The sequence below is a fragment of the Hemicordylus capensis genome, chromosome 14 (genome assembly GCF_027244095.1).
Source record: "Hemicordylus capensis ecotype Gifberg chromosome 14, rHemCap1.1.pri, whole genome shotgun sequence".
In the NCBI taxonomy this organism is placed as follows: domain Eukaryota; kingdom Metazoa; phylum Chordata; class Lepidosauria; order Squamata; family Cordylidae; genus Hemicordylus; species Hemicordylus capensis.
Window position 1 is genome coordinate 20,171,747 of NC_069670.1, and position 19,485 is coordinate 20,191,231.

General features: G+C 50.0%; 2 protein-coding genes across 10 annotated transcripts in view; both read left to right on the plus strand.

Annotated features, from left to right (window-relative positions):
• Positions 1-8,699, plus strand: part of TARS2 (threonyl-tRNA synthetase 2, mitochondrial) — a 64,321-nt gene extending 55,622 nt beyond the window's left edge. For all 7 annotated transcript variants that reach the window (XM_053277369.1, XM_053277371.1, XM_053277370.1 and 4 more), the window contains 2 exons: positions 1,446-1,560; positions 8,049-8,699. In XM_053277369.1, coding sequence (XP_053133344.1) covers positions 1,446-1,560; positions 8,049-8,197 — 264 coding nt within the window. In that variant the 3' untranslated portion in view covers positions 8,198-8,699. The remainder of the gene's footprint in view (positions 1-1,445; positions 1,561-8,048) is intronic.
• The window catches only part of ECM1 (extracellular matrix protein 1), a 39,175-nt gene continuing 28,216 nt past the window's right edge, over positions 8,527-19,485 (plus strand). Inside the window, exon 1 of one of the 3 annotated variants that reach the window (XM_053277376.1) lies at positions 8,527-8,663. The gene's annotated coding sequence lies outside the window, so the exon portion shown is untranslated. Of the gene's footprint in view, positions 8,664-9,066; positions 9,256-19,485 lie in introns of those variants that run through there. The other 2 variants (XM_053277377.1, XM_053277380.1) reach the window with 2 other exon arrangements.

Here is a 19,485-nt window from a genome sequence, read left to right on the forward strand (position 1 = left end):
GTGGGAATGTGCTTGGAAGGGTCGCATCTGCTGAGAATTTGGAAAGCAGAAAGATGGACGAATGAGAGAGCCCATGGCTCTGGACAGGGCTTTTGCCTTACATAGCTTCCCGCCCCCCCCCCCCCCGCCCCCGACACGCCTGCCTTAACTTGCAAAACTAGAATTAATTGTGCCAAATAGTTATATACACACAGAGACAAAGAAACTGCAGAATAAATTACAGAAAGCAAAGGGGAAATCATGTAGACTAGCTGAACCCGCACAAAGTATCTGAGTGCTAGTGCATTTGGCCTTCCCACCCACTCACTCGGCCTTCTCCACCCCAGAGACTTGGCAGGGTGACAGAAGGCCCCGTTCTCTCGGCTTCCCCCCACCCGCTCACCCTTTCCGCCTTTCCTCTCCCCCCCCCCACCTCCCGGCTTGGCCTTTTCTTCTCCCACCACCCGCTCGCCCTTTCCCCTCTGCTGAGCCTTCTCCCTGCCTTCTCCGTCTTGCTGGAACTCTTGCGAGATGTGCCACGTACCATCTGAGATTAGCCACAGACTACCTCAGCGTTTTAACATATAGATGTGGCTGGTGTGTGAAACTCATGCAAATCGGGGTTGACCTTTTCTTAGTATTATTATTTTGGTCGAGAAATAGGACAGGTCTCTGCCCCAAAGGGGTTCTAGTCTAGAATTCAACAAAAGAGAGAGAGAGTGGAGCAAGCGGGGAGGAAATGGAGGTAGGAGAAACAGGAAAAGGCATTTTTTTTTCTTACTGCATTTTATCCCACTTTTCTCCTGAGTTGCTTAGGGAAGCATTCAGTGTTCTCTCTCGAATTTTGTTCTGAGCAGCCATATCAAGGCAGTGTGTGTGTGCACATGCATTCAGAGGGGGGCTTTCCTGATTCAGGCTGAGCGGGATCTAAAATTAACAGAGCGGACATCAGAAAATGTGTGAGCGCACACACATGTGCACGGCTTAGAGGGAGCAGTGGAGGCATTCAATGGTCTCTCCATTTTATCCTCCCGACAGGCCTTCAAAGTCGGTTGGGCTGAGAGAGGGTGACTGGCCCAAGGGCACCCAGTGAGTTCTGTGGCGGAGTGGGGTCTAAGCACTATGCCACACTGTCAGGTGTGGAAACAGCCAGAGTGGGGGGTTGGATTGTCCCCACCCCACCCCAAGCTTGTAACCCATCAGGTGCTCTGTAGACAGTGCATAGTCCCAGATCTAGTCCCAAAGACAGTGCATAGTCCCAAATAAATAATAATAATTATTATTATAATAAATAATTTCGCCCTTCAGGCTGGGACCAGGCTAAACTTCTTAAACTGGCCACATCATGACTCTGTGTGTGTGCGCGCATGTGTGTGTGTGTGTGTGTGTGTGTGTGTGTGTGTGTGTGTGTGTGTGTACATGTGTACACAGCCCTTGACCGCCTCCTCTTTCCGCTGCTGCTTTAGGTCCAGCAGCTCTTCCACCAGGCAGGATTCATGACAGACGTGGATGCCGACTCGGGGTCAACCCTCAACCGCAAAATCCGGAAGGCTCAGCTAGCCCAGTACAACTTCCAGTTTGGTAAGACCGCATGCGGCAGCCGATGTGGGAGCGAGGGAGGTGCTGTGCCTTGCCCAGTCAGGCAGGGGTGGGAAAACCTGGCCCTCCCGATGTGGCTGAACGGCAGCTCCCAGCATCCCCAGCCATCGTGCCCACCTGGCCCGCTACCTGAAGATACCCAGGGGGTACCTCCCCACGCTGCTTATCAGCAGCCTTATTGGAATTCATGGGGCAAGTTTCCTTCAGATGGGAGTAACTCCAAAAAGTTCTGTTTCAGTGGGAGTACTCACGAGTAACTTGGTCTGGATATCAGGCAGTGACTGGAGTGGCCCATCTCATAACTGTAACGTCTAACTGTGTGTACGTGCACACAAACTCACTCTCTGGTGAAGGTTTGTGACAGAAGGGTTGTTGTTAAAACCTGTTTTGAAAGGTTGGCCACCCTACGACTTTGAGGGCTGGAGACTTGGAAGAAATTTCGGACCAACCAAAGGAGGTACTTTTTCACACAGCACATAATCAACTTGTGGAACTCTCTGCCACAGGAATGGCTCAGCAGCCTGGATGGCTTTAAGAGGGGTTAGATAAATTCACAGAGGACAGGACTTTTAATGGCTACTTGTCCAAGGCCACCTCCAGCCTCAGAGGCAAGATGCCTCTCAATAGCAGTTGCAGGGGAGTAACAGCAGGAGAGAGGGCATGTCTTCACCTCTTGCCTGTGGGCTTCCCAGAGGCATCTGGTGAGCCACTGTGGGAAACAGGATGTTGGACTAGATGGGCCTCCTTGGGCCTGATCCAGCCGGGCTATGCATATGTTCTTCAAGGCAAAGTACAAGCGGAGAGGTTTCAGTATGCCGAAATTCCACCGCAGGTAGTGACACAATGATGCCCTGCAGGTTTTATGTGGATCAAAAAGATGGAGGTGCTTTCTAGGCTGAATCCAGCAGGCTGCGCCCCAAAGAACAGAGAGGAACTGAATGATGTGGGTACCTCCCTCACCAGGAGCGAGGGAGGTGCTGTGTCGATTCATGCCCAGTAGTTAAACTCCTCTCCCCATCTGCCCATTCGGAGGCTGAGCGCATCTTGACCTTTCTGTGAACAAGGGGTGGATAATGCTTGGCCCTCTGGCAGGGATTATTCCAGTGCTTTGCCTCTGCACTCCGCCCACTTTCTTTTTGTTTACAGCACAGCAATGGCCTTCTTGCACCATCGCTATGCAAGGCACAAGAGCATAGGTCCCTGCCCCAAGAGGCTTCCAATCTAAACTTCCACATTGGTGAGGCAGGGTGAGCAGAAAGAGTATGCGTTTATTTTATTATTATTATTTCTTGTTTACACAGTCAGACAGGTGTTATTGACTGGTTTGTTTTATCCAGACATCGAGTCCTTCCTAAGGACCTAGGATGCCAGAATTTTATTGTCAATTGTTATAGATATCGTCGCAGAATATAGGCTGTTCCCAGTAAAGCTGCTTTTTGTAATTGGCTGATGGTGATTTCTGTGGCCCCGATGGTGTTGAGGTGCTCTTCAAGGTCTTTTGGAACTGCACCCAGGGCGCCAATTACCACTGGGATTATTTTGGTCTTTTTCTGCCACAGCCTTTCAATTTCAATTGGTAGATCTTTGTATTTGGTGATTTTTTCTATTTCTTTTTCTTCTATTCTGCTATCCCCTGGTATTGCTATGTTGATTATTTTGACTTGTTTTTCTTTCTTCTCGACTACAGTTATATCTGGTGTATTGTGTGGCAGATGTTTGTCTGTTTGTAGTCAGAAGTCCCATAATATTTTTACATCTTCATTTTGTACAACTTTTTCAATTTTATGGTCCCACCAATTCTTGGCTACAGGTAGCTTGTATTTTTTGCAGATGTTCCAGTGTATCATCCCTGCTACTTTGTCATGCCTTTGTTTGTAGTCAGTCTGTGCGATCTTTTTACAACAGCTGATTAGGTGGTCCACGGTTTCATCTGCTTCTTTACAAAGGCGGCACTTGCTGTTTGTTGTGGATTTTTCTATTTTTGCTCTTATTGCATTTGTTCTTAGTGCCTGTTCTTGTGCAGCCATTCTTAAACCCTCTGTTTCTTTCTTCAAGTTGCCATTCTTAAGCCATTGCCAGGTCTTGGTGATGTCTGATTTTCCAGTTATATTGTGTAAATATTGACCATGCAGGGTCAAGGGGCTTATTTTTCCATTTTTCTGCTTGGTTCTCGACTTGTTCTTTCTTGTAGGCCTGTTTTGTTTCATTGGTGTTGAATAGTTTCACGTTCTTGACCATTTGAAGTGCATATTATTATTATTATTATTATTATTATTATTATTATACATTTATATCCCGCTCTTCCTCCAAGGAGCCCAGAGTGGTGTACTACATACTTGAGTTTCTCTCTCACAACAACCCTGTGAAGTAGGTTAGGCTGAGAGAGAAGAGCTAGTTTCATGGCTGAATGGGGATTGGAACTCGGGTCTCCCCGGTCCTAGTCCAGCACTCTAACCACTACACCACGCTGGTCTCTGCCCCATGGGGCTTACCATCTATAATTCTACACAGCAGAGGATGTGGAGGGAGTTGGAGACAGATGTAAACTGGTAGAATATGTGATCATTTCAGTTACATGTAGTTAGGTTTAGTTCCAGTTGGGTATGCAGACTCATAAAGGATTCATAAAAGGAGTGACTTTTGAGGAGGGATTTGAAGGAAGCAGGAGAGGCTGTATCACTCCAGCTTTTTGCCTGCTTTTTCCCACCAGGAGACAATGTCAAGTGTGTGTGTGTGTGTGCGCGCGTGCGAAAGGGGGTGGGGAGAGAGAGAGAGCATTCTGCAAAAGTAACCCACGAGGCGGCAAATGGCATAGAATTAATCCTCCTAAGAATCTCAGCTTTACCAAAAACAAAAAACCCCATCAAGTTTCTAGCCCCTGTGAAGGTATGCTTGAAATAGATGTGAGCAACGCAGGTGGAATAGCTGAAGCCGCGAGGGTTGCTGAGTGCTGTATCCCATTAGGTAACGGTTCTTCAGTGCTCTTTCTAGCAGCTCCCCATCAAATGGATCATTTGGAATGCTTGGGGGGTGGGGTGCACATTTGGCTGTGTGCCCACATAACTATTTTGATAAGTGCATATCCCACATTTCGGCGACTAAAGGGTTTCCCGGCTGCCTTGCAAGGTTTACAGAATAAAAATGGCTGGGCACGAGAAAACAGAAAGGTCTTGGCCTGGCTCTCAAATGTCATCAGGCTAGGCACCGGAGGAGGCTTTCTGGGGAGAGCGTTAGCAAAAATCGCTTCGGGGTTTGGGAGTTCCCTGCATAAAAGACAAGTCAAGGATTTGGACTCTAACCCAGCCTTTCCCCTGAGATGGTGACTTTCTACTGGCGGGGAGAGAACGCATTCAGACGTCATGAAGGGGGTGGATATGGGGCTTGCCATTTGGATTTCCCATCTATAGACACACGCAATGTCTTGGGCGTCCCTCTGCCCTTGAAACACACCCTCATTTGGCAGAGCTCTGTGATGCAGCTGTGATGAAATTTGGGGTGTTTAATCTGGCGGGGGGGAGGAACTGAATGGAACTTATTCCCTAAAGCAGTGGTTCCCAACTGGGGGTGGGGGCTCGTACACCGAGGGACAGGTTTGCTCCCAGGGGTCTTATCAGCAGTCTTATTGACCCTAATGTGACTCTTTTACTTCAAATGGGAGTAACTTCAAAAACGGGAGTAGCCCATCTCATAATGGTAATATTTAAATGTGCGTGTGCACACGCTTGCACAAACCCTGTGAGCTGAAAGTTTGTTCTGATTAAAACCTATTTTGAAAGGTTGGCGACCCCCGCCCTAAGACCTTGAGGGCTGGAGACTTGAAAGGCAAAGTTCAAGCGGAGAGGCTTCAGTATGCCGAAATTCTGCAGCAGGTAGTGAATTACGGACATGACTGGTGGAGTCAGTGATGCCCTGAAGGTTTATGTGGGTCAAAATGATGGAGGTGCTTTCTAGGAGGAATCCAAAGCCCTCTGGCGCAAAGTGTGGGGGGAACTGAATGATGTGGGTACCTTCCTCCTCCTCACTCACTCGCTCCATTCCCCCCACTCTCCTAGAACAAAGCACCCCTCTTGCTTATGCACTGAGGATATCTGGAGGGAAGATTAGGCACATTTGTAACCAGGGCAGTGTACATGTGTCTTGCAGTTCTGCAAGAATGTAGAAGCACAGAATGTAAGGAGCATAGGATTCCGTTTACATTCAGAACAGCTCTGCTGGATCAGGCCCAAGGAGGCCCATCTAGTCCAGCATCCTGTTTCGCACAGTGGCCCACCAGATGCCGCTGGAAGCCACAGGCAGGAGTTGAGGGCAGGCCCTCTGTTATTCCCTTGCAACTGGTACTCAGAGGCACCTCGCCCCCGAGGCTGGAGGTGGCCTACAGCCCTCCGACTAGTAGCCATCAATAGACCTCTCCTTCATGAAGTTATCCAAACCCCTCTTCAAGCCATCCAGGTTGCTGGCTGTCACCACATCTTGTGGCAGAGAATTCCACAAGTTGATTATGCATTGTGTGAAAAAGTACTTCCGTTTGCTGGTCCTAGATTTCCTGGCAATCAATTTCATGGGATGACCCCTGATTCTAGTGTTATGGGAGAGGGAGAAGAATTTCTCTCTATCCACTTTCTCCACACCATGCATGATTTTATAGACCTCTATCATGTCTCCCCGCAGTCGTCTTTTTTCTAAACTAAATAGCCCCAGGTGTTGTAGCCTAGCCTTATAAGAAAGGTGCTCTAGGCCCCTGATCATCTTGGTTGCCCTCTTATGCACCTTTTCCAGTTCTACAATGCCCTTTTTTAGATGTGGTTACCAGAATTGTATGCAGTACTCCTGGTGTGGCCGCACCATAGTTTTGTATAAGGGCATTCTAATATTAGCCGTTTTATTTTCACTCCCCTTCCTAATGATCCCTAGCATGGAATTGGCCTTTTTCACAGCTGCCTCACATTGTGTCGACACTTTCAACGAGCTGACCACCACGACCCCAAGATCCCTCTCCCAGTCAGTCACCGACAGCTCAGATCCCATCAGCATATATTTGAAGTTGGGGTTCTTCGTCCCAATGTGCACTACTTTACACTTGAACCGCATTTGCCACTTTGTCGCCCACTCACTCAGTTTGGAGAGATCCTTTTGGAGCTCTTAACAATCAATTATGGATTTCACTACCCGAAAGAGTTTGGTATCATCTGCAAATTTGGCCACCTCGCTGCTTACCCCTGCTTCTAGATCATTTATGAATAAATTAAAAAGCACCAGTCCCAATACAGATCCCTGGGGGAATCCACTTCTTACTTCCCTCCATTGCGAAAACTCTCCATTTATACCTACCCTCTGTTTCCTGTCTTTCAACCAGTTAGCAGTCCACTTGTCCCTTTATCCCATGACCGCTAAGTTTCCTCAGGAGCCAATGATGAGGAGCTTTGTGAAAAGCTTTTTGGAAGTCCAGGTAGACTATGTCAACTGGATCACCTTGATCCACACACTTGTTGACACGCTCAAAGAACTCCAAAAGGTTGGTCAGGCAAGATTTACCTTTGCCGAAGCCATGCTGGCTCACTCCCAGCAGGGCCTGTTCTTCTATGTGCTTTACAATTTTATCCTTGAGGATGCTTTCCATCAATTTGCCTGGAATGGATGTTAAGCTAACTGGCCTGTAATTTCCCGGATCACCCCTGGATCCCTTCTTGAAAATCGATGTTACATTTGCTACTCTCCAGTCCTGGTACAGAACCTGATTGCCAGGATAAGTTATATATTTTAGCAAGGAGGTCAACAATTTCACATTTGAGTTCTTTGAGGATTCTTGGATGGATGCCATCTGGCCCTGGTGATTTGTTAGTTTTCAGTTTTCCCAGACAGTCTAGAACATCCTCTCTTGTCACTTCTATCTGGCTCAGTTCTTTAGCCACCATCCCCGAAAAGCCTGGTTCAGGAACAGGCATTTCTAGACTTTATGGTTCCGAAGGTCCACGCAAAAGCAACAGAAAAGAGCAATCTCATCAGGCTCTTTTAAAGATCAGCAAGGAGGCAGCCTGCCTAACACAGAAAGGAGAGCATTTCAGAAGTTGAGGGGCCACAGCTGAGAAGGCCCTGTTCATAATTGCAGCTCCCCTTGTTTCAGGAGGTAGGAGAATTCAGAAGAGGCCCTCTGAAGAAGATCTTAATGGTCAGGCAGGCTCGGAGCAGGGATCGTGTGGTCCTTTGCATGCCTGGGTCCCAAGTAATTTAGGACGGCTCAGAGATACTTCTGAACTGTGTCTGAAAGCAGATTGGTAGCCGACATAGTTCTGACCAAGATACTTTCCCCGTTATAGCCGCAGCTGCTGAGATTTTCACCCCTTGTCGTTTCCAAACAGCCTTCAAAGAGGCATCAGCAGCCCTGACCCATAACTTTTGCCTCCCCTCGGAAACATATCAGGCTGTTTGGCTGGCTGGCTTCCTCCCATCTCTCTTTCTCGTTTCTGCCCCAGTGGTCGGCCGGCAGGAGATGTCCAACCGCACCGTCAACGTCCGGAGCCGCGACACCCGGCAGCATGGCCAGAAGGATTTGCCCGAGGCGCTCCACAGGCTTCAAGAGCTCCGAGACGCCCGTGTCCGAAACGCCGAAGAGCTCTTCTGAGTGGAAGAGAGGCCATCTTGGAATGGCACCCCTTCGGCGGTGAGGGGGGTGTTCCGCCAGCAAACAAAAAGCTGCCCCCAACGTGGAAAATGGCAGACGGTTTCACAGTGATGACAGGCCAAGACTTGGGCACGAGGGAGCCACTCTGGGCTAGGAAGCAGCTGTGGCCATCGGGAGCCTGGGGTCACCCCTCACGGCGGAGTCCTCTTTCCCCTCTTGTGGACCCCTCTGTAGATCTTGACCCGTCCAGGCCACACACCAGATTCCCCACAACCTGCCTGAGCTACATCGGGATTATTTAGAGGTGAATGACAGAGTGGTATGTGAATGGACTGGAAAGCTCCTCGTGTGAGGACAAGATCCTCCTCCTCCCCGTTCTGGGGAGGCCTCTTCATGGAGTTGGGCTTTGGGCACCATGCCGAGATCTCCCCGCCTGTCTGTCTGCCAGCCTGGGTCGCGCGCAGAGGCCAGTAACTAAAATACTTTTCCTGTGATAATTGGAGTATGTTGTTGGTGATTGATGAGTTTGAGGGTCTAGCGTCTCTAACACCACATTAGCTCCGGACCAGTTGGTGGGGGTTGCGGTCAGGGTAAGCGTGGAGGGGGACATGTTTCCTGGATCGGACCGGATCATCGTTATTACCGTCTCAGACCAGCAAAAGTACAAAACATAAAAGGATTGCTTAGGTATGGGTTTGGGGCCGAAACTGGGGTGTGTGTAAACTTCTTGGATGATTCACAGCTGCCTTTTCAGTGAAAGTTGCAAAACACCCCAAGGGGAAGGAGGGAATCCCCACACACACACTCGCGCGCGCACACACATAACGGTGTAAAAAATGATTCCTCTTGTAACCCCCTTCCGTTCTCAGATGAAAACTGCTCTCTGCATCAGCGTTGTGAGCCGATGTGAGTGTAATTGCTGGAAAGACTGCCGGAGAGGATAACAGCTATCCGTGATGCCAGAGAGTCAGAGGCCGGAAGTGGAACTGACTTGGTTATCGCATGCCTCATCTATGGGAACCTGTGATTGCATCGCATCTATTCCTTTTCAGGTTTAGGTGGCTTCCAGTCCTAACTCTAATTTTTTTCATTTGTGCGCAGAATGAGCTTTGTTCTGGGCAGCGGTATCAAGGCAGTGTGTGCACACATGCATTCAGAGGGGGGCCTTCCTGATTCAGCCTGAGTGGGATATAAACTTAACAAGCAGACTTCAAAAAACGTGTTTGCGCGCGCACATGCGCACACCTTAGAGGGAGCACTGCTTCCAGAAGGGATTGGAAAAAGTCAGGGAGGAGGCTAGGTCTATCAGTAGCCATGCTTCCTAAATGAAGCCTCCAGGTCCGGAGGCAGTCTACCTTGGAATGCCAGATATTTGTACATCCGTGGAGTCTGAACATTCACTTCGTGCCTAGCTTGTGAGCTTCCTTGATGGGGCCCGAGGGAGGCCTGGGAATGACTCACTCCAGGACCTTGCATGGAGAGCTGCTGCCAGTCAGTGTAGACAGTACTGAGCTGGATAGACCAAGGGTCTGACTCAGCAGAAGGCAGCTTCCTATGTTCCTCCTGGCAGACCCTTTTGGAAATAGATGCTGGGTCCAATTCAGCAGAATAGCCTGATGTCTCCAGGTGGGGAAACTCGCCCCTCTTTCTGGTCTAAGAAAATGGCTAATTTGATCTCAGTGGCTGCCCAAGTCTGATTCAGCTGGGTTAATAAAAATGCAATTTGTTGTGCTCCTTTAATAGTGGGAAATAACTCCACTGCTGGACAGGGTTTTCTTGGGAAGGGAGAGATCCTGCGTAAGGGAGATTTGGCATTCAGCTTTTGGGCAGGGGGCGATTCGTGTGCCAGGAAGCACAGATGGTATCGGTCTTCTATTCCACCCCGCCCCATAAGCTTGGCAAGGCATCCCAGCATGCACTGCTTCCCCATACTTTGCCACAGGTGGCCATGGGCACGGAGTGAACAGCACTGCATCATTAAGAAAGAGTGCCGCCCAGCCCTGCTCAACTTAGGCCCCCCCAGGCCGAGTTCCCTGTAAGAGGGAATCCCAGATGTTGTTGACTATAACTCCCAGAATCCCTAGCTGCAGTGGGCTTTGGTTGAGGATGCTGGGAGTTGGAGTCCACAACCTCTGGGGTTTTTGGGGGACAGGAACACTGCCCCCAACTGTTTTTAGACTACAACTCCCAGAATCCCCAGCCATAGTAGCCAATACCTGGCGATTATGGGAGTTGTAGGCCAACATCTTCAGAAAGGCCTGGTCTCATGGTAGCAAGCATGACTTGTCCCCTTAGCTAAGCAGGGTCCACCCTGGTTGCATATGAATGAGAGACTAGAAGTGTGAGCACTGTAAGATATTCCCCTCGGGATGAAGCCGCTCTGGGAAGAGCATCTAGGTTCCAAATTCCCTCCCTGGCGGCATCTCCAGACAGGTTGAGAGAGACTGCTGCCTGCAACCTTGGAGAAGCCGCTGCCAGTCTGGGAAGACAATACTGAGCTAGATAGACCAATGGTCTGACTCAGTATATGGCAACTTCCTATGCTCCTGTGCTATGCTAAGGGCCAATGCTGAGCAGCCCTGCTTTAGACAGAAGTTACACCATTTGGATGGATGGCCCCAAAGATAGGAAACCTCAGTTCCGTTCCTAGCCGTGACTTCCTCCTTTTTTGCAGCTGCTTCGGGATTTGGGTTCATCTGTGCTGCTGCGTCTGCTTTTCCAAGCAAGCCAAACTAGTTGAGGGCAACAGCCATCGCTCTGTGGTTGGAGGGAGACTGCTGTGCAGGCGAAGGGTCCCTAGTTTCAATCCCTGGGATCTCCAGTTAGAGAGGATCGTGGTGGCAAGCTTAGAAAAGGCTCTCTCTCTCTCTCTCTGGAACAACTTCCTGCCAAAGGAGCTCATAACGGGCCAGATGGGCGTGTGGTCTGACTCTGTATAAGCATGCTGTGTAGTTTCCAGCGTGTGGTACCAGCCTAGACACAGTCCCACGCTAACCACCAGGCTGATGCAGGATGTTGAGTTTTTTAAGAATGTGATGCCAGGAACAAATGAAGTCATAACAGGGTGCCTCTGAGCACAAACAGAGTGCTCTTGAGTAACCATAACCAGCACCCATATTTTTAGGGAAAGAGGGCAGGCGTTCTGTGTTGGCAGGTGTTTTTTTCTTTTTTCTCAGATGTGAAGAAGCCTTGCCTTCAGATAAGCCAGATGCAGACAGATCGCCTGTGAGCTTTTACGGGGCCCCGGTGAGGAGTTCTATTGTTTTTCCTTTCAAAAAGCTTTGAGGCTCTTTAGGGACTCTTGTGAGCTCTCCTGAGCCCAATGGGAATCTGTTTCCGCTGCAGACTGAAAAAACCTGTTTGGGAAGAATTTATCTCCTGGATAGGAGTGACTAAGTCCTCTTACATCGCTTGCTGTGTAATTCAGTTCCGCTGCCAATTTGAGGTTGGGGCCCTGTGTAAACATCTCCAGGCATTCGGGAGATGATTTTTAATATGTGGGGGGAAAGCTTTTGACAGCTTTGAAGCCCCACCTTTTGTCTTCGAAAGCCCTGCCTTATTTATTTATTAATTTTGAGTTGATTTTGCAGTTTACAACTAAAAACAAACCACTAAAACAATAAAGAGCTAAAACAACAATTAAAAACAATGTAACAATTTTAGAACAAGAATTAAACAATTGCAGTAATTAAAAACCCCAAAACCGGGTTAAAATATTGAAACCGATTTAAAAACCCTGGAAAGCCAGGCCAAACAAATACAAATATTTACCCAAATAGAAGGCGTCTCTGAATGTAAGATAATGCTTTAAAAGATAGAGATTAAATACAGGTCATACCTATATTTACTCAAAAGAAAGAGGACTCTGACTCTAAGATGAAACCTCCCCCCCAAAAAAAAAAATTAAAAGGAAGGAACTGGGGGGGCGGGACCTTGTCTTTGATTTGGTTAAATATGGTAGGACTTGGGTGAGTGGGATAGCTGTGGTAAGGAGAAAGCACTTTGTCCATGCTCAGAAGCAGCATCCTACCATTCCATATTTTCCATGGCAACTCTATTTTCTTAGTGCCAGCGTGGTGTAGTGGTTAGAGTGCCGGACTAGGACCAGGGAGACCCGAGTTCAAATCCCCCTTCAGCCATGAAAACTAGCTGGGTGACTCTGGGCCAGTCCCTTCTCTCTCAGCCTAGCCTACTTCACAGGGTTGTTGTGAAAGAGAAACTCAAGTATGTAGTACACCGCTCTGGGCTCCTTGGAGGAAGAGCAGGATATAAAATTTAAAAATAAATGAAATAAAAGCTGCCCAGAGCCACACTTAAAGCAGAGACCACACTGGTCCCCTGGGCCTTACGAGGAAGGATGCAGGCCTAGGGGCTGTCTTTAATTTCCAAAAAACAAGGAAGGGGTCCGGAGCTCACATCTCCCTAACACTCTACGTCTTTTTAAAAAAAATAAAAATAAAATTGTGTCGATCATTTATACCGAGGCTCCCAACCTCTGGCCCTCCAGATGCTGCCACACTGCCACTCGCATCATCCCTGTTTTTTAATGTATATCCCGCTCTTCTGAGCAGCCCAGAGTGGTGTACATGGTTACATAAGAGCAGCCCTGCTGGATCAGGCCCCAAAAGGCCCATCTAGTCCAGTGCCCTGTTTCATCTGGCAGCCCGCCAGGTGCTGCTGGGAAACCCACAGGCAGGTTATGTTTCTTCTCACAACAACCCTGTGAGGTAGGCTAGGCCGAGAGAGAATCGGCTGGCCCAGAGTAGCTGGCGGGGGCGGGGGGGGGGGGCTGATGGACATTGTCGTTCAGCGGCTACAAATCAAATTAATGTTAATCAATTTTATATGAATTGTTTTAATCATTTTATCCTTTTTTAATACCAGACACCGCCTAGGGACACACATGTCAGGCGGTATAGAAATATGGTGCATAAATAACATCTGGAGGGCCGCAGGTCGAGAACCCTTGATGTATACCAATACCAAAACAATTCAGCGTCTTGATCTCCATCGTGTGTGGACAGATCTTGTGGTGATCTGGGTGGTTTGGCGAGAGGCGCTCTGCACAAACTCCGTCCTTTCTCCCCTCCTCTACTGAGGTTTTGCTCTGCAAAGCCGACTGTGAAGTGGAATAGTCGAGAGAGCGACAGAGAGTTAAATCAGTGACTTACTGTTTTCTTAGCCGGCCGCTGATTTCTCAAGACCTTTGTAGCCGGCCATAGCAACAGACTGTCTGTCTTTCGCAACCCCTACAGAAGGAGTGGGGTTTTACTCGCATGAGCAAAGGATGACTAGGGGGTGACCTTGTGCAATCTCTCTCTCTTCTCACCCTTGTGCATTCCGCTTGTGCACTTGGGGTTCTTGCTTTTTTGTGGCTCTTGACTGCACGTCCACCCACGCCCTCCCGGCCGGTGAAAATGGCCGAGGATCCAAAGAAGTAGGACTTGGTGTGTCGAGGAGCAGAAATCTGCCCCAGTGGAAGCTGGCTTCTGCGGCCGGCAGAAATCACTCCGCTCAGACGTCTAATTATTCCGTGACACTTGTCCTTCTTTGCGGGGCGTGGGGAGTGTAAAGTAATGATTAAGGACAGAAGAACAGCCCTGCTGGATCCAAGGAGGCCCCTCTTGTCCAGCGTCCTGTTTCCCACAGTGGCCCACCAGATGCCCCGAGGAAGCCCACAGGCAAGAGCGAGAGCATGCCCTGCTCTCTCCTGCTGCAATGTGGCTCCCCTGCAATTGTGGCTCCCCTGCAACTGCTATTGAGAGGCATCCTGCCTCTGAGTCTGGAGGCGGCCTAATAAAAAGCGTTGCCCACTGTCCCGACTTCCTACGGGAAATGCTCGTCCTGATAGGGACTCAATTTCTCTTGCTTTTTGACAAGTTTTTTTACCTTTTTAAAAAAAACTTAAAAAACAACACCACCACCTTTTAAAGCTGCCACTGTGCAGAGCGGGGCGGTGGCGAGAGCTCTTCCACCTCCCAAACTAATGTGAAGTCAAGGGCTCGGGGCACACGCGCTGGAAACAGGCGCACTGGAGTCGGGTAAGACCAGGAGAGAAGGTGGCGAAAGACTCCCTTACCCGGCCCGCCTTCCTCCCAAATGAAGCAGATCTGGTCAATTTCAGGCCTCTGTGCACATCGATTCCGCCACCCGCCTGCCCACCATGGTGATGGTGAGCACCACCACCACCAGGTAAGCACACCCGGCAACTGCCACCTGGGGCCAAGACAAGCCTAGGTGAGCCCCCCCCCCGGGTCCCGATTTCTGCCAACGCAATGTTGGCAACCCTACTAATAAAGCCACCCGACTAGTAGCCCTTACTAGCCTGTCGATTGATAATGGCTGGTAGTAATGGCTACCAGATTAAGTTTCCAAGATCTCACTAGGTCAGTGTTTTTCGTTGGAAGCCCTGGCGGCCAGTGGGGGCCCCCGCACCAACCCTGAGTGCGGCTGCCTGACGGAGTGTTTATTGGGCCTGTGTGGACCTTTGGCCAATACCCTGCACAGTCCTGGCACCCTGCGGGGATGGCCTTCCCCACCCTGCAGGGCTGTGCTTTGCCTGGTGCCAGGGATGGGGCTCCTTTAAGGCAAACGGAGCCCTCTTGAGCCCCTGCGCCATCTTGGAGGGCGTGCACAGAATGCTGGGAAGTGTCGTCCTTCCCGGGGCTTTCCTCCTAGAGCTCATCAGGGGGGGCTCCTCGCTCAAAGGGCCCTCTTGGCACTGAGGAAAGCGCAGTCCTGTGTGGAGGTCAAATGCGGGAAATGGCTCTCACACCGAAGGCTTTTTGCCAAAGTGGCCCCCACTTGAAAAAGAGGGAAGACCGCCACACTAGGTGTTGCTGCTCACTTCCAAGCCGGTCCTCAGAACCAGGAGGGCCAGAAACTTGGTTTTCAAACCACATTGTAAAGTTTAGATAGGAAGAGGGATTCTGCGGGGGTGCAGTGGACTTGTGGGAGACATACAGCCTGACTAACCATCTTCTGCTTTGGGGATGCTTGACGGAGTAGCTTTTGGCGAGCGGAATATGAGGAGAGGGGACCATGAGTGCCTCCGGATCAACATCCTGCTTGCCACAGTGGCCAGCCAGGTGCCTTCAGGATGTCCAGAGCCCCCACCTGCCCCCCTCAGCAACTGGAATTCACAGGTGGGCTGCCTCTGAGCATGGAGGCTCCATTTAGCCCTCTGGGCTAATGCAGGCCATCTTAGGACCGCAAGCCAGCCAGCGTGGGCCTCTGTCTCTCCTTGATGGGACCTGCTTCATCAGGGAAAGAGGTGGACACAGAGTTGCTCTGGATCAGGCTCCGTTTCCCTCGGAGGCCAAAAAAGCTCCCCCCAAAAAGCTTGCAAGCAGGACTTGTCCCCTTAGCTAAGCAGGGTCCACCCTGGTTACATATGAAAGGGAGACTAGAAGTGTGAGCATTGTGAGATATTCCCCTCTTTAGGGGATGGAGCCGCTCTGGGAAGAGTAGAAGGTTCCAAGTTCCCTCCCTGGCAGCATCTCCAGATGGGGCTGAGAGAGACTCCTGCCTGTAACCTTAGAGAAGCCGCTGCCAGTCTGTGCAGACAAGACTATGCAAGTGGCGAGCTGGTCTTGTGGTAGCAAGCATGACTTGTCCCCTCTGCTAAGCAGGGTCTGCCCTGGTTGCATATGAAAGGGAGACTAGAAGTGTGAGCACTGCAAGATATTCCCCTCAGGGGATATGCTCTTCCCTCTGGGAAGAGCAGAAGATTTCAAGTTCCCTCCCGGGAAGCATCTCCCAGATAGGGCTGAGAGAGAAGACAATCCTGAGCTAGATAGACCAATGGTCCGACTCAGTATATGGCAGCTTCCTATGTTCCTAAGGAAACTCCCACCGCTGCTCTCTGGCAACTGGTGTTCAGAGGTAGACTGCCTCCAATCATGGAGGTTTCATAGAACCCCATAACGGTGGATGCCACATCACAGGCCTCTCCTCTAATCCTGGGTCGCACAACTTCGGCCCTCCTGCAGATGATGGACTACGGCTCCCATCATACCTGAGCATTGGCCACAGTGGCCGGGGCGATGGGAGTTGTAGTCCAAAAAGACTAGAGGGTTGAAGTTGTGCAGGCCTGCTCTAGCCCTGAAAGGGATTGATTCCCCTCCCCAACCATATGTCTACACTGCACCTGTCCTTAACCCATCACCCCAAACTGCACCGGATTTACACGGCCTCTTCTAAAAGTCAACATGCCACCTTGTTCAGTACACTCTTGTGATTAGCGAGCCAGCGTGGTGTAGTGGTTAGAGTGCTGGGCTAGGACCGGGGAGACCCGAGTTCCAATCCCCATCCAGCCATGAGACTTGCTGGGTGACTCTGGGCCAGTCACTTCTCTCTCAGCCTAACCTACCTCACAGGAGGAGAAACTTAAGTATGTAGTACACTGCTCTGGCCTCCTTGGAGGAAGAGCAGGATATACAATGTAAAATAAATAATTAATAAATAATTCTGCCCTTACAGTTATGCAACTGGAGGAGAGGGGAGCCTGCCATCTCCTACCTCGAGGAATGTATAATCCGCGGCGTGAATGTGAGCAAATGTCTGTTGCATGGACTCGGGACTTTTTGCCAGGGATAGAGTTTGGGGTGTGTCACTTCTGGGTGTCTTTTCTCTCGCGATCGAGATTAAGTGTCCCTTTCGGCTCAGCGGTTGCCACATCGGTTGGCACCTGTGATGGGGCTGTGCGCACGTTCTTGTCATGTCTTTGGGAAACGAGAGACTGCAGAGCGAGCTTCCTGCTGCCCTAACAATGATGCCACCGTGGCGGTTTGGGGTGTGTGAATGCACAGTTGCCTCCCGCCTTGTGACAGACCCTACCTCTCGACAGTCAGCTCTTTTGTTCTGCTGTTGATCTCCATCCCAGCTTACGGTCTGCTCACATAAAGCGCTCACAAATATTACGGCGCGCTTTGCTTGTGGGGAGACGAGACGGTCTTTCAGAGAGGTGGAGCGTTCCCCTCGTGACCACCCTCTTGAATTCTTGCTCTCTTCCTCTACGCGCTCCTTTGCCTCAGGTGCGACTCCGCTGCTGTGCTCTGTTTGTGGGGAGAGGTCACACACATGATCTCACATAAATGATCAGATAAAGGTAGAGTGCTCTGCTTGGGGGAGAGGTCATATTCGACTCCAGACCTCGTGGCACCCCTCCAGTCCCAGAGGACTTAGCTTAACGAGAAGTATCGCTTGAAAACATTCTTTGAGTTTGTGCATCCCGGGGAAGTTACCTGGGCTGCCTTTTGCCCTTACCTGGCCCAGAGTTCCAGTGCAGGCAGATCCAGAAAAGTCTGTTGCTAGCTAAGGTAGAGGCAAAAACAGAAGGAGGACCCCATAGTCAAATGTTGTCCCATCCCAGGATTGCGGGTCTTGTGGTGGCGAGCATGAGTTGGCCCCTTGGCTAAGCAGGGCCTGCCTTGGCTTGCATTTGGATGGGTGACTGCATAGGAGTGCTGTAAATACTCTCCTTTACGGGATGGGGCTATAGCTCAGTGGTAGAGCCTCTGCAAGGACCCGGCTCAGTCCTTGGCAGCATCTGCAGGTAAGGCTGGGAGAAGAGACTCCTGCCTGAAATCTTGGAGAGCTGCTGCCAGTCAGTGTAGACAGAACTGAGCTAGATGGGCCAAGCAGTGTTCCCTCTAACAGAGATTCCCAGCCAGATGTGGTTGACTACAATGCCCACAATCCCCACGCAAAAGCCATTGCAGCTGGGGATTCTGGGAGTTGTAGTCAACCACATCTGGGAATCCCTGTTAGAGGGAACACTGTGACCAAGGGTCTGACTCGGGATAAGACGGCTTGCGATGTTCTTGCCTCCCACAGTGGCTAGCCAGATGCCTAGGGAAGCCCACAAGCAAGATGTGAAGGTCACGGCTGCCTTTTGTTTTCCTGTAGCAGCTGCTGTTTCGAGGTAGACTGTTGCTGCACGTGGAGGCTTTGTTCACACACACCCATGTCAGCTGTGAACGTGAATACCCCTTTTCAAGTGTCTTAAGTAAGAGCCCCCCGCCACATCTTGGAGCAGACAGTTCCATAAATGAATTCTGCATCGTGGGTGGGGCTCCTTTTATGTGGAAAGACCTGGGGGTGGGGGCGATGGGGGGGCCTTGAAGAGCCAAGGTCTGGTGTCTTACCCTCCTGCACAGTGCGAGACAGACTCTTTGTTTTTCAGTCCCTTGTCTCTGCATGTGCCGAAGTCTCTGTTTTGAAGTCTCCAGACGTGGGAAGTGTCAGTGAGCGCCTTCATGCCTCACACTCTTCATCTGTTTGGCTCTTTGTGCTTGCTGAGCCTTGGCGCTTGGCATAAATTACTGAGACCCAGCGTGTGAGCTCCTGGTAGAGATCCCGTTTCCTGCCTTGTCCAGTCCCACGAGGAACAGGGCCGGTTGGTCTTCTGGTCCCTACCTGCAACTTGACATGTTAGAAATCCTGCGCAGGAGAGACACAAGTCAGGCATCCTCAATGGACATGGTCCTTTATAAAGTGACATAAGCAAGGAAGCCAGATCTCTGCCCTGGTACGCTTACCATCTAAACCTTGACCATGAAGCAGATGATACAGTGCCCTTGCTAACTGAGCAAACAGGCACCTTTCAGAGAGGTGATTCTCTTGTCTTTAGCAGTGGGAGAGCGACTGGCCTTATCCATCCCCAGCACAGTATTCCTCCAGTGGCTGTTGCTGGTGGCTGTCTTCTGTTTCTTTTTAGATTGTGAGCCCTTTGGGGACAGGGAACTATCTTATTTATTTGTTTTTCTATGCAAAATAAGTTTCTTTGGTAACTTCTGTTGAAAAGCGGTATATAAATAGTATTCATTGCATGGACTCTTTTGTATCATTTAGAGGTGAAGGGCGGTCGTTTGAGGATTAACACACATTAAATCTAATTGTGTCTGATTGTTCCGGATTTAATGTGTTTAATGTCCAGTAAGAGCCCAAGTAATGCTTCAGCGGGTCGTTTTTTAATTATTAAATTCTTCTGAGTGCATTTAAGAGTGATTCCGATTGCCAGCAAAAGCACTGGAGGAGATTCAAGATTGGCCACTTCTGGTGTAGCAGTGAATGTTCTTCGGAAGGAAGACAGAGAGACCAACCTGCTCCATGAAAACCATCTTCTTCCTTGGTGTGACTGTGAAATTTACTCTCTTCCAGGCGTGGAGCCAAAGGTTGTAGCCTTGAGCCCTGAAAGAGTTACTCGGCTGTCACCATTCAAATCTTTACTGGGGAAACTTTCCCTGATGAATTTCCGCCTGTCGTGCAGCTGCCCATATTTACCC